Source organism: Choristoneura fumiferana, chromosome 6 (assembly GCF_025370935.1).
Source record: "Choristoneura fumiferana chromosome 6, NRCan_CFum_1, whole genome shotgun sequence".
NCBI lineage: Eukaryota > Metazoa > Arthropoda > Insecta > Lepidoptera > Tortricidae > Choristoneura > Choristoneura fumiferana.
In genome coordinates, this window is record NC_133477.1 from 18,304,486 (window position 1) to 18,319,054 (window position 14,569).

Genomic DNA, 14,569 nt, shown 5'->3' on the forward strand with positions numbered 1-14,569 from the left:
GGCGAGGATTAGCAAAATCAACCGACTTCAAAGTAATTACTTTTTAACAAAGTAACTTTGTTTGAAATCAAAATGTGCTTGAAAATAAAAAAACCCTTTTTTTGCCCTAAGAGCCCGTTCACACGGATACATCTGTTTTTGGCGGGAACTGCGACTTCAAATAAATTCGTATGAAATCGAAATGCGTTAATAAGTAAAAAAAAACCCCTTTCTCACCCTAAGTGCAGACACACGGACAGTTTTTGCAGGATCCGATTTAGTAGCAACAGTATTTCAATCCACGCTAAAGGTAAAACAAAAAAGACAAAAAAATACAACTGATTCGACAGTCTAAAACAGGATTGTTTGAAGTCAGAAATAATAATCTTTTTACGTTGTTTGTCATTTAATTAGTGATGTAAAGGACACCATTATACAGAGACAAAAAATAACTACATTATACATACATTATTTATAGTACCTACAAATGTAATCAAGACAGCAATTTTTTTCTCGCTATTTCTTGAATGCTTTCAATTAAGTCTTGCGACTACGATCTTTGACTATAAGGCTTTATAGGTATTTCCCATTGTGGTACAAAGGCTACCCTTTTCTTTCGCTTCCGGTAAAACGTATCATCTGAAAAAAATTAGAAGAAAAAATTTAGTTAGTTAAAAAAGTTTTTAGGGTGTCAGAACGGCAGACACGGAATGCTTATAGTTACGCCATGTCTGTCGATCTAAAGAAAGCGAAAGAAATAAATAAAGAAATAAAACATTTATTAGTGACAGTGGGACAAAAAAAAAACAAGATTTAAAAAGTGCGCATTCCACGAAATGGTCCCAAAATAGCAAATTGTCCTGCTTAACTCAGACTTTTAGTAGGTACAGCCAAGTGTAAAAATTTGAACTTATTCAAAGTTTCAAAAATAAGTGCTACAGGCCCTTATTCCGACGCAATAAGGCCGTAGTAACATATTTTTGAGTGGTTCGATTCGATGGAATTTGACATGGACGCACTTAATAATTTTATTAATATTACAAGATAAAACAATTTTGAATAAAAAACCGGAAAACTTGAAAATATAATTTGAACAGACACCTATTTAAACGTTGTAATTAATTAAAACATTCGAGTGCTAGACAAGCTAATGCTAAAAGCTATCTATTCTATCTATCTTTCTATCTACTTATACATGTACCTTCATAAGTACAATTGTGGTCATATAATTAAGAACGATTTTTTATAGAGAAGATTTTTTCAAACTGACAAGTGTTACTAACTGCATGTATATTTTTGTACTTCTCTCGGTATCGTAAAACAATTCCGTACTAGCGGTAAATTCATTTATACAAATAATTGGCTAAAAAATAAATATATAAACTTTATACATTACATCTAAACCTAGTATTACTACTTACTGGCTGGTCATATAATTAAGAACGCTGAATTGTTTATTTTTTATTCAAATTTATATAGAGAACGGACCGCCGCTTTGTGGTTTTAGGTTATTATTCGAATAATTTTGGCGCCATTTAGTGCCGTAAAAGTCTTAAAGGCGATTGCTTCATATAAAAACAATGGGAAAAATAAAAGTTGTGATAAATCTACAAGAGAAGTAATACTAAAACTTCGCGACAAGAATTGGTCGTATAAACACATAGCCGATCATCTGCAATGTTCAAAAACTATGGTTTTCCACGCCATAAAGCATTTTGCCACGTATCAAACTACTTCAAATGTTCCGCGTGTACCTAGACAAAGAAAGTCATCTCGTCGAGATGATCGAAATATCGTTCGTTTGGCAAAACAAAATCCTTTTAAAGGGTCTAATACCGTCTAATGAGTTAAGAAAAAAATATTTTGGCGAAAACAACCCTTCAGCAATCTCGGCACGCATTATTCGAAGGCGTTTGGTAGAAGAAAAGTTGCACGGAAGGATAGCAAGGAAGGTGCCTATGTTGAAACGGTGTCGTAGGCAAGCCCGGCTTGCATTTGCAAGAAGATATGAAAACTGGACAGTCAGACAGTGGAAAAACGTTCTTTTTTCTGACAAGACAAAAATAAATAGGGTATGTTCTGATGGCAAACGATATGTAAGACGGCTTCCAAATAAAGCATTCGACCCAAAGTACACAAAAGTGACTTTAAAGCATGGCGGGAGAAATGTAAAAATTTGGGGATGTTTTTCTGGACATGGTGTTGGACCTGTTAGGCTGATAGAAGGAAACATGGATCAATTTCAATACAAAAACATACTGGAAGAAACAATGTTACCATATGCTGAAGGCGTGCTTCCGGTTATTTGGACATTCCAGCATGACAATGATCTCAAGCATACTGCACGTACCGTTAAGGAATTCCTCACATCGCAATCAGTTTCTGTCTTAGATTGGCCAGCCAACAGCCCCGATCTTAACTCAATAGAGCATCTTTGGTGCGAAGTCAAGAAAAAGGTTTCAAATCGACAGTGTGGCAATTTAAGAGAACTGTATGACGTATTCTTAGAAGAATGGAGCTCTATCTCTCTTGCGAAATGTCAAAAATTGATAGATTCAGTGCCTCGCCGGTGTAAGGCAGTAATAAAAAGCCGTGGACATGCTACTAACTATTAATTTTGGTTAAAATGTATTAAATTGCTTTTTTTTGTGTACAAACTTCACGTTAGTGTGATTTAGTTAATCTAAGTTTCAAATAAAAAAACTTTCGAGCAGTTTAATAAATCGTTCTTAATTATTTGTCCAGCTTCATTACTATTTTAATTGGTTACTAAAGAGAATAAAAACAAAATTTGTAAAAAAATGTCAGCAATTTTATTATTTATCCTTAATCCCGTTTGCTCTATTCATGTGGCTATTTCATAACGTAACTAGTTACTTCTAAGAAGGAACCACGACTACACATGACATGATTTAGTTAAAAATAATCTGGAACTTCAAATCGTTCTTAATTACATGACCACCACTGTATATTTAGATATATTATGTAAACTTTAGCTAAAGGCTTATTGAAAAATCATACCATTCGATAGGGCGCGGAATAATCGATAAATTTTACTGTTTCCATCGTCTTTATTTGTCAATTGAACGCTAAAAAAAAAGATCAGTTCAATCCTCATGCATGATACATAATTATGACTATTCAAACATTCACTGTTGACGAACACTGGTACGTTTACCATAACAAAGCACCGTGCTTTTCTTCATTTCCGTTAACTTCGACATACAGTTTAGTTTATTGACAGAACTACATTAATTAACGTTTGGCCGAATTGAACAAAAAGACATTCTGCATCACATGGCATAAATAAATAACTCAAAAGTGTTTTTTTTTAGATAGCGCCTTTTGGCTTAGGAGGACAGTATAATAACTTCACGGTCTCCAATGTCTCTAAACCTAGAGTTTGAAACTTTGGGACTTTATCCTTAATTCCGTGGGAATATTTTGTATTTATTATTTCTGATATCCAGCTGCTTACACATCAGTGACGTGGTGCCAGATATTTCCATGCTTAAACCAAAACAGAGATCGCTTATACATTTTATAAATCCTGTATAACCAGGTATCCTATTTTGTAAATATTTGGCAAGCCGGTGGTAATAGGGTTTTTTGGACACTTCGTCACTGTTGTGTATTAAATTTCATTCAAATCTAGTCGCACTCAAGTGAAAAAAAACACACACACACACATCAAATACTCACAAAACTTTTAGATTTAAAAAATTAACAGGACTAGACTGTGAGAGTCTGCGTACGAGTAACTTACATGTTATTCAAGATATCTTTATCACCAGGCACAACGACGATAGAACTTCTGGTCTCGTCAACGAATCCCCCTTCATTCTCACTCTTATCCTCATTATTACTCTCGCTATGCCCAGGCTTCAGCAACGTCAAGTATTTGGTGATATATTTAACTATAGCCGCTGCGTCGGTTTTGGAATCCAATTTGTTGATTCTCTGCAGAACTGGTTCATGGTTCTTGCTTCTGGTCTCGGATTGGTCTCGGATTTCATATAGCTCTACGCTTGGGTGGTGACGTGCTTCAGCGACGGCGAAGACAGCTAAGGAACAAATAAATTTTGAAGCTGGGAAAGCTTTTAGGTTCATCATCATCGATTTGTACAAGATATGAGCGTTCATACAGTACCTCCACCTCCACACTGTAAGTACACACAAATTACACAAACCCGTCTATCACCACCACCACACTACACTGACGCGTTAGGAACTCAACCAAAGCTCATCTTTAGAGTAACACAACCGTTCACTATTCTATCAGATGTTAGACACACATCTAACATCACATCTGTTATCTGGTCTTACATCTGGTAGCATGTTGAACGGCTTTGGTTGATTTTGAAATGCGTCAGGGCAGAGTGGTGGTGATGATAGATGGGTTTGTGTGATTTGCGTGTGTTCTTACAGTGTGGAGGAACTGCAAAAACGCACTCTTCTTGCATTTATAAACGAAACTATCATGGTCGCAGGTAAGCAAAGTAATTGTTTTAGTTCATAGATGTAGAAATAGACCTCCGCAAAGTAACGCCTGATTCAATAGATTATTCATCATCATTCTAGTCTTTCCGTCCGTCTGTCCGTCTGTTCTTCGGGTACAGCCCTAAAACTCACCAAACACAGTAGCAATTAAAAGCCCCATGTTATTCCCTTTCTTGCATTTTGTCTATGATTGAAAGTCATTTGCTTTACTGCCTTTTTATGATCTGGCCCGATGTATCGGATGGCTAGATTGGGAATCATAAATATGGAATTTAATTTTCTTTACGACTTCCATGCATTTTTATGGAAGTAGTTTTTAATGGCACAGCGTATGATTGCTGAGCTGTTGGCGTATACATACATTTTCTATTTACTATTGTTCTCCGTAACACTTTTAGGTTTCTGTGCAGTTCATCGAGAATTTCAATAATCAACCCATACATGGTCATTTTTGAGTTCAATAGGTATCTGAAAAACCGCTGAGCCGATTTTTACTAAACATAGCTAAGTACCACGAAAGGAAACTCGCTTTCTAAAGAAAACCGCATCGAAATCGGTCTATCTGTTTGAGAGCTACGATGCTACACTCAGACAGACAGATAAACTTTGGAGTCAAACTTGTAACACCCCTCTTGCTGCATCGGGGTGTGAGTGTGACAGAGGTGTATTTTGTCTCCTATGTCACGATAGTCTTTGATGCCACTTTGAGATTTATTATAAATAGTGAATATTGCAAATATGTTTTAAAAAGAAAATTGAAAAAATAATAAATTAGGTATTACAAATACCATTTAGTGTATTTTTAATGGGTTTATAACATTTCTGGTAAACGTCATAGTGACATCGCTTTAATTAACAATGAAAATCGTAATGACTTTTCCTTTGAAATGGTTCCATATTGGCTCCTGGCGTCCTTGTGTACATCAGAATAGAACTATAGTTGCTTTTATGACACTGCTCTTGCCTATTACGAGTTAGCATAGAAAAGTAAACTGGTGCGTTTTGAATACCAAGTTTGGATTTGTGTCCTATGTATCCGACTTTGCTACAACAGGAACAAAGCTTTTCTATTTCCTAATGCAGCACAATATTAACTTTAGACGGGATTCTTACAGGAAAATACATTTGTGCAATTTCTTAATACTGAAATATAGCGCAAAGATAGCTTCAAGTGGCACTACAATTCATTGTTTCCTCTGTCAAGGTGGCATAGACAGTAAACGGGGAAGATGGTGCACTCGCCATTCTCCATGCTTATTTTCGTTTACTATGGTGTAGATTTTGTACGGCATTATAGCAATCTAAAACTTATTTTGATTTTTAATTGAAAATTAATCTAGTTTTCAGTGTTTGTTTAATTCATATCCATATTAATATTATAAATGTGAGTGTGTGTGTTTGTATGTTTGTCCGTTTTTCACGTCGAAACGGAACGACGGATCGACGTGATTTTTGGCATAGAGATAGTTTATGGGCCAGAGAGTGTCATAGGCTACTTTTTATCCCGGAAAAATGCACAGTTCCCGAAGGAACAGCGCGCGATAACCGAATTGCACGCGGGCGAAACCGCGGGCAAAAGCTAGTGTTTATACATGTTTATATATTAATGTTATATAATAATATTGTTTGCCCAAATTTCATAAGCCATAATGTATCGTAACGTTTATATTGTAATAGACGAAGCATTGGCAGGCCTCCCACTAGGTGGACTCACGACATCGTGAGAGTGGCGGGAAACCGGTGGATGCAAGTGGCGAGTTGTTGTTCATTGTGGCGTTTTAAGGGGGAGGCCTTTGTTCAGCAGTGGACGTCTTCCGGCTGATGATGATGAAAATTTCCGTACCGGTGGCCTTATGGGTAAGGCCGCGAATTTTAACCAATGTGACATAGAAATAACATAAAAAAAATACGTGACGTTACCATAAAACGTAACGCAAATTTTTATAAAGCCTAGATCAAACTGGTAAAAATTCCCATTAGATAACGTATGTATGAAAAAAAAATACATGTCATATAATAAAGTGAAGTTTTTATTTTTACTAGAACTTTCTGACGATACTGATCTTAAATCTGTCCTATATGAGATCTATAGAGCTAAACATGAGAATGTGGAAGTAGAAGTACCCTCTAGTTGACGAACATCTTTCCAAAAGTGTATCTTTACATGCCTCTCTAACACTGACAATAAGGTGCACATTTATAAGCATAACGAATTTGGATGTGGTTTTTTTTTATTCGACTGGATGGCAAACGATCAAATGAGTAAGAGATCACCACCGCCCATAAAAATCTGCAATACCCCTGGTGTTGCAGACGCGTTGCCAACCTAGAGGCCTATGATGGGATACCTCGTGCCAGTAATTTCACCGGCTGTCTTACTCACCACGCCGAAACACAACAGTGCAAGCACTGCTGCTTCACGGCAGGATTAGCGAGGAAGATGGTGGTGGCAATCCGGGCGGACCTTGCACAAGGTCCTACCACCTAGTTGTGAGCATGCTTGTGACTTCGACTGTACAAGCTATTAAATACCTCAAAGAAATGGCCAAAACCCTAAATCACAGGTTTTACCAATTTAGGAAGTAGTATCTTAGTTAAGTGGACAATGTAAAAAGATGTTTTTGGAAATAAATTATTATGATTATTAAGTTTAGGTAACAAATGAACTAAGTAGGTAAGTGAATCTCTCCGTTTGTCTCTCACTTTAAATACGCTATGCATGTAGCAGGACGTGAACACAGAACTCGCCACAATTCTCTTGTGCCGATCCCTGCACCTACAGATTAAAATTTATTTAACTTCAAAATATCCATCTAACTAACTTACTGTGCGTGCAGTCATTGGAAACCTAATAATAAACTGGTGTAAGTTAGAATTTTTCTGTGTGAACTTCCCTTTACCACATTTTTTCGTTACGTTATGTACAAAATACGTAGCATTTTGTAAAAATGTAACGTAATCGTAACGAAAGTGTAACGTATTTTATACAAAAAATCGTTTATCATGGTGAATAACGACATTTTGAACATAATAACACATGCCACTTACATGGAAAAGATTACCCTATCGTATGAAAAAACAACCAGTTAAAAATAATCACTACTTACCCTTAAAATCGAACAAGCACTTTCGACGTTTTTTCGAAAAAAAAACCTCCGCGTCACTTTTGATGGCTGTTTGTCAACAAACTGATGAGATTTATTTATCTCATCGATGTTGCCCTATTAGAGTATTAGTTGCCAGTGTACAAAAACAAATTTCTACCGAAATTGGCGTTAAAGGTAGCTTAAAAAAGCGTCACCTAAGTATTCGTAACGAAAACGTGGTTTTTTGGCACGTGAAAAGAAATAAATATAAAACATGAAAATTATTTGATTATCATGATTCCGCAATCGGTAGGACTATCGTTATATCATAAAATTTCGTTTAAACAAAATCATGATCATGAGAAGTTAAATAGCATGAAAATAATAAGGTATTAAGTACTCGTGGTCAAAAAAATAGTCAATTTTCGTTACGTTTTGGACGGTAATATATTTTTATTATTTTTTTAAAAGGGTTTAAATCAATTATCTCATTTGCGACCTTGAGAGTTTATATCGTGTCATATAATAAAAAAAAATTAAACCTCTAGGTGTTATCAGTTTTTTTTTATCAGCGTTCCAAATTTGAAACGTCCAAATTGGTCAAAATTCGCGGCCTTACCCTTATACGAAAATCAATTTTCAACGAGTTAGAGATGGGAAAAACTAATCACGTGAAAGAAACGGTTGATAGTATCATTTACTCACTGAGATATATATCACTCATTAAGCTGACTATATCAGTAGCTCGCAGAACGAAACGTAACATTATTGCCTTAATGCTCATTCATTTTCTCAAATCACTTTCATGCTTGTATGTATGTATGTATGTAAACTCTTTATTGCACATAAAAATAAAAATACAAATACACAGAGAGGAGAACAAAGGCGAGCTTATCCCTAAAAAGGGATCTCTTCCAGCTAACCTAGTTAGGAAAAAACATTTGGTTATATAGACCTTGTAACTTGTATTCTCCTTCGATGATGTAATGGTTGAAAATAAATGACAAATGAAATCTAACATCAGAGTTTTGTCAGCATCGCTTATCTAAGGTAAAATAAGAGTGAGCTCACTTAAATCATAAAATGATAAGTACATTTAGATTTGAACTGATATAAAGAGGTATACAGTTCAGCGAACTGATATAACTAGCTCTGTTGTGTATATCGTTCATGAGTTACCCATCTCTACAACGAGTAAACTCAGAAAATCTTACGAGTGAACCCTTTTGGTATATTTAATATGTGTCTAAGCTTTAGATTTCTATGACTATCGTGTTCACAACATAAAAATGCTTTTACCTTTGAATGATATTTATTATTTCCTTTCTTTCTTACCTTATACTGGTTTTATTTTAGCTTCAGAAGTACGTTAGATAAGAGATGGGAAATGAACTTGTGTGATTACAAATTGAGAGTAAATCAAAGTAAAGGGAAATATAGTTGGACAAACTAATTGATTTACCAAGGTAAGTACCTTGACGCCGTGACGTCACGACGTGCTGAAAAGTGTCGCACGGCGTGAATCCACGCGGAACTATATTGACTATGTTTTCCTTCATCATTTTTTGTTTAACTGACAAAAGAAAAATATGTCATTTATTTTACATAACAATATTCGATTTTGTATTACTGCAGCGCACACAAACAATATGTAATGTTTACTTTTAAGTTTGAACTGATGTTTTGTATCTGTACCTAATCTTGATTGTGTGTTTGCAGTACCGAATAAACGTTTTATCTATCTATCTATCATTGTTCGAGCCTTGGCAGGTGGGGGTGGAGGCAAACAGCTTGTTGGGTTGCTGAATTTATTTCGGTTTCGAAAATGAAGCGAACAATAAGGGCTGAGCTGCGCTGTGCATGTGCATGCGCTTATATAAAGTCAAGCAGCGCTCTCTGCAATACTTAAAACTAGATTTATTTATAATCACGCCCTCTGTGGGTCTTGATGCTTATTGCTTTCTAGCTTACCTATAACATCGACTTTGTGAGTTTAAGCAAAAGGATCTAGCGAGCTAGTTTAAAAAGCGCCACTTAGATGACGCTTTGAACAATCATAAAACTGACCCGTGATTGATTGGGTGTGTGAGTGTGTAAGCGCGCGCGCCCGTTCGTGTGTGTGGTTTTTTTTTTTTTTTTTTTTTTTCTCGGGTGAAAAAAATACGTTAAGTATCATAGGACAGCCATCCCGTATGTCGGACTTAATGTTATGTTACCGACTAAAAATAACACCCTCTTCTTTCACCATATTCCCCGTGGGACCACCGTTAGGTATTACTTCGCGGAGAGAGGTATCTAGCAAAGGCTGTGTGTGTGTGTTGTGTGTGTTGTCCAATATATTCTGACAATGTAATTGACGAACTAATTACATATTTTAGGTAACTAGTCCATTATGCTGCGCCAGTGTGCTAGGTCCTCAGGAATAACTAATTTATCTATACCGCCGAGCCAGCTCCCGCCCGATTTGTCAGCGCTCGCCAATTATTGAATTGACTAGCGACAGAGAAACGCTCTCAGCCCTATTTATGGCCGCTATTTATAACTGTTTGTTTATCGGCCGGGATTAGGATATACCCCGTGATTTATTTGCAACAAAAGTTGAAGAAATTGGCTGTTTTTTGGGTGACCTTGGATGGTGGTGATTGCTTTCCATCAGGTGACACCCCAGCTCTATGCTCTAGCTTTAAGATTTAAGGTAATTGTAATTATGTTTATACTTCGTTTTATAAAAATGACTTTTTGCCAAGTTTCTTGCGGCGCATAGTATAAAAAAGTGACATGTAAAACTGCCCTCCAATCTGTAGAAGTATGTGAAATCCATCTTGCGCCATTTGACTAGTACAAACGAACGCTGTTTATAAACATGTTGAAAAAAGGAACTTGGGGTTTAGGATACATTACAACTTAGAATATAGTTTCTCTGGTTATATTAGCTCAGCGAGTTTTAAAAATAATTAGTGTTTTAATTTTTATTACACTTAAGTTTATTCAAAGAAGCAATGAAAAGGAAAATGCTTGATGTTTGTAGCGTGACAGGCAACGTCAGTTATGTTCTAGGTTGGCGTACATTGTTAGCAATACTTAATTTGTACGAAAAAAGGAAAATTCAGAGACTCCATTATTTTAAAAAGTTGCTGAACTAATGTTGTTCAGTTTGACGAGGACGATCTATGTTTTAATTTTTTAATTTTCTGGCCACAGTATACCCGCTGTTGTTCGCGATTTCATCTGGGAATAATTCCTACCCGCAGGAACTATTACATTTTTCAGTATAAAAACTTTCAGTGTCTCAAACGAACGGTTTAAGTTTGAAAGCGTAACAAACAAAATATAGTTACATTCGCTAGTTAGGATTATAAGAAAATTACAACTCACGCACTCCAATACGAGATACACTCGAAAAACTCTAATAAAACCTGACTCCTGACCCTTCAACCTGGGCAATATTTGCCCAACCCTCGTCCGGATGTTTGTCCACTATAATGCAATAAAAGAACATTGTACTGGCTATCTCGCAAACGGATAGTCAGCATTTGTTTAGGACTGGATTATGGGATACATACTGTTTGCACGGGCAAAGGTGAAAAGACAGCGCGTGTTTCTATATCTATATATGTCTATATGAACACAGGTAAAAGCTACAGGGGGGAGTGTGGGAAAACTTGGAGATTGATTTTGTGAACCGTCTTTCTTCTTTTTAGGGTTCCGGAGCCAAAATGGCAAAAACGGAACCCTTATAGTTTCGCCTTGTCTGTCTGTTTGTCTGTCTGTCCGTTCGTCCGCGGCTTTGCTCGGGGACTATCAATGCTAGAAAGCTGTAATTTTGCACGGATATTTATGTAAACTATGCAGACAAAATGGTACAATACAATTTTTTTAGGGTACCTCCCATAGACGTAAAGTGGGAGTGATTATTTTTTTCTTATCCAACCCTATAGTGAGGGGTATCGTTGGATAGGTATTTTAAAACCATTAGGGGGTTGCTAAAACGATTTTTCGATTTAGTGATTTGATTGCAAAATATGCAACTTTAAAGTGCAAATTTTCCTTAAAATCGAGCGTCCCCCCTCTCTAAAATCTAAACCGGTGGGTGGAAAAGGATGGTAGTAAGTATATCAAACTTACAAGGAAAACTATAACGGTTAAGTTTTCTTGAGAATTATTAGTAGTTTAAGAGTAAATAGCAGCCTAAGGTATAAAATATACCTAAACTTAGAATATTCCGTACAAAATACGAAATTCTTAGAAAAATATTACTTAATTTTTTCGTAATGGCTACGGAAACGGAACCCTATTTCGGGCGTGTCCGACACGTTCTTGGCCGGTTTTTTTATAAAAACTTTTTAGCGATTGTGTTCTGTTTATTCTGATGAAGATGTAGTTCATGTTGACAAACAAAATGAATGTAATACAGATGTGTGCTTTGTGTTTGATAACCAAGCTTTGAGAATGGACTCCTAGAGAGTTCGAAACGTTTTAGCTTTTCTTGTAGTGTTTGTGATAGTAGGGCCTGTGTGACATGTGTATTTTTAACGTGTAAAAAGGTTTTGCAAGGTATTCATTAAATAATAAAAAACCGGTTTTTTTATAACCTCTTTTACTGTCCCATTCTAAAAGTTTACGATAATGGCTGTTTTTCTGTCAATTTAGATTTTCTTCAAAAGCGGCGAAGTGCAACTGATAATTACAAATTACTATTATAGAATTATAGATTCAGGAATAAATATTACTGACTTATAGTTGGAGTATCTGAAGTTTTCAGTTTAATATTCACCTTGTAATGTCAACATAAAATATAAAACAACAAAGCCGTAGCTGTGGCGAACTGTTAGTAAGGGAGAAGCGAGAAAAAAATATTGAAATTCGTCTTACTCTATGTCAGTTAGCTCAGGGGTTCCGTCCAACATCGTATCAGGCCGATTACCGCGCCGTACGCGTCCGCCCACGACGAATGATAACCGGATTACCGCCGGTCCGGTGATTGACAGCCGTGGGCCACTGGTCCGGCGGAGAGTGGATAGCTTTTGAACGGTCTATGTGTTTTGAAGTCGTGGTTGGTTAGTAGTTTAAACTATAGAGCCAGAACCCATTTGAGCCAGACCTTCGCCATGCTCCTAAGGAATGGAATTGGCCCCCATCGTCTGTACTCGTATTTCCGGATAAATACAATCTAGGGCTCTGAGATAGGAGTCATTCTCGGTCAGTTTTATGTAAAAAAATACTATAAAGACTGAAAGTTTTTTTAACCCCCAACGCAAAAGTTTGACCACTAATGTGTGTTTGTGTGTCTGTCTGTGGCACCGTATCTCTTAAACGGTGAACCAATTTGAATGCAGTTTTTTTATTTGAAATCAGGGTTTCTAGCGATGGTTTTTTGACATGTTTTATCAAAATCGGTTCAGCCTTTTTTGAGATATTGAAATTTGAACTGACAATGTCGGGGGTTTTCCATCTTTTTTTGTTGGTTAGGTTATTACTTATTACGTATGGTGATAGATAACACAGTTGCAAATTAGAAATTAGAGGGCTACTACGAAACTCGAAAATCGAAGTTCGTATCGTACCGTCCCTCTCGCTCTCGTATTAAATAGTATGTGTCAGAGGGACCGCACGACACGAACTTTGAGTTTCGATTGGTTTTTTGGAGTCTTTTTGTATTTTTTATTTCAACTCCAAATTTGTTACTTTTACGGGTATCCCGTGAAACCATATTATTAATCGGAAATACAAACTGAGATATGGATGCACAGAAAAACCAGAAAAAGAGACCAGCACTGGGAATCGAACCCAGGTCCTCAGCATTCCGTGCTGCGTGCTATATAAAAAAAATATAAAACAGCCGTGTATAAAAAAAGTAAAAAAACATTTATTTTTTTAAATTACATGTGAAAATTCGTGATTATGTCTTATAATTATGGTACTTCCACTTGTCCTAGAAACTTGAAATTTGGTGTTGAGGTAGCCTTTGTCACAACACAGAAGAAAAATCTGAAAATCTTAAACCAATTTCATTACTGGGCCATCACAGAACCTTGTCGTGACGATATTATACGGCCATTGATAAACATTACAGAGAATTGAAGTTTTTACTCTGTTAAGGTTCCATGGTAGCCCAGGAATCAAATTGGTTAACTTTGCTTACAAATTTGTACGGAATCCTGGGTGAGCGAGTCCAATTACTGTTTTTTTTTTGTGTATGCGTATGTATGTTTATTTACATGTAGTTTATATGTAGTCTATTGATATTGATATGTATTAGTTTATTGTTTATTTATTGTTTTGTATTAGTGTGTACCCATATATGTATGTGTAGGTATTAATTTCTTATTTTTGATGTATTGTTTAGGTAAATTTAAATTTTTTGATCCTTTTATCTTCCCATTGTAGTGTCTACTCTTGTTTCTGTTGTCCTTTCAATCGTTCAAAGGTTAACTGGGAGAGATCGCTTTTAGGGATAAGTTCGCCTTTGTACATATCTTTCTCTTGTTAATTGTAATTTTCATGTTTTTATGTACAATAAAGAGTTACAGCAACAACATAAGCCGGTGTTGCCATACAATTTAATAATTTTTTATTTTATTTTTAATTTTCATTTTAAAGTTAGTATTTAGATAAGGTCCTCACTGAAAATCAGGCTTGCTGTGGCATTATGCTGAGTGGGGACCTGTTTAGCGTCATGTATGTCTTTATCTGTTTTATGGCCTTAAATATTTCTTTATTTCTTTCTTTCTTTTAATTCGCATTCAGACGTTTTATTTTTTAAATAACTATTGGCGCACAAAAAAATCCTGAACGTCCATTGAAGCATTGAAGCGTTAGTATGCAGCGCGCAATCGCCTATTTGCTTTGTCTATGCACGAAAACCCGTGTTTTGCATCCGAATACACTAAGCTTAAAAGCTTATCGGAGCAAACATGGAGCACCTGCGACAGGATTTGTATTCGGCTTAGCCTTGCCGTTCTTTTTACCACCTTTTTGTTGTCAGAACCTTTCAAGTTTTAACC

General features: G+C 36.1%; 1 protein-coding gene across 1 annotated transcript; it reads right to left on the minus strand.

Moving 5' to 3' along the window:
- Positions 1-366: 366 nt before the first annotated feature.
- On the minus strand, positions 367-9,813 carry LOC141428716 (uncharacterized). Its single transcript, XM_074088725.1, has 5 exons — positions 9,810-9,813; positions 4,612-4,642; positions 3,746-4,043; positions 3,001-3,068; positions 367-618 (listed from the first exon to the last, which is right to left on the minus strand). Exons 2-5 carry the CDS (start codon positions 4,637-4,639, stop codon positions 530-532), a joined length of 483 nt encoding a protein of 160 aa, XP_073944826.1. The 5' UTR covers positions 4,640-4,642; positions 9,810-9,813; the 3' UTR covers positions 367-529.
- Positions 9,814-14,569: the final 4,756 nt, after the last annotated feature.

Bases quoted from the DNA above. Each gene is read 5' to 3' on its own strand.
- LOC141428716 (XM_074088725.1), bottom strand. From the start codon at position 4,639: ATGGGGCTTTTAATTGCTACTGTGTTTG. The intron at 4,044-4,611 runs GTGAGTTTTAGG...TTTGTTCCTTAG, and splicing joins TTTAATTGCTACTGTGTTTG to CTGTCTTCGCCGTCGCTGAA. The intron at 619-3,000 runs GTATGATTTTTC...AATTTTTTTCAG, and splicing joins ATTCCGCGCCCTATCGAATG to ATGATACGTTTTACCGGAAG.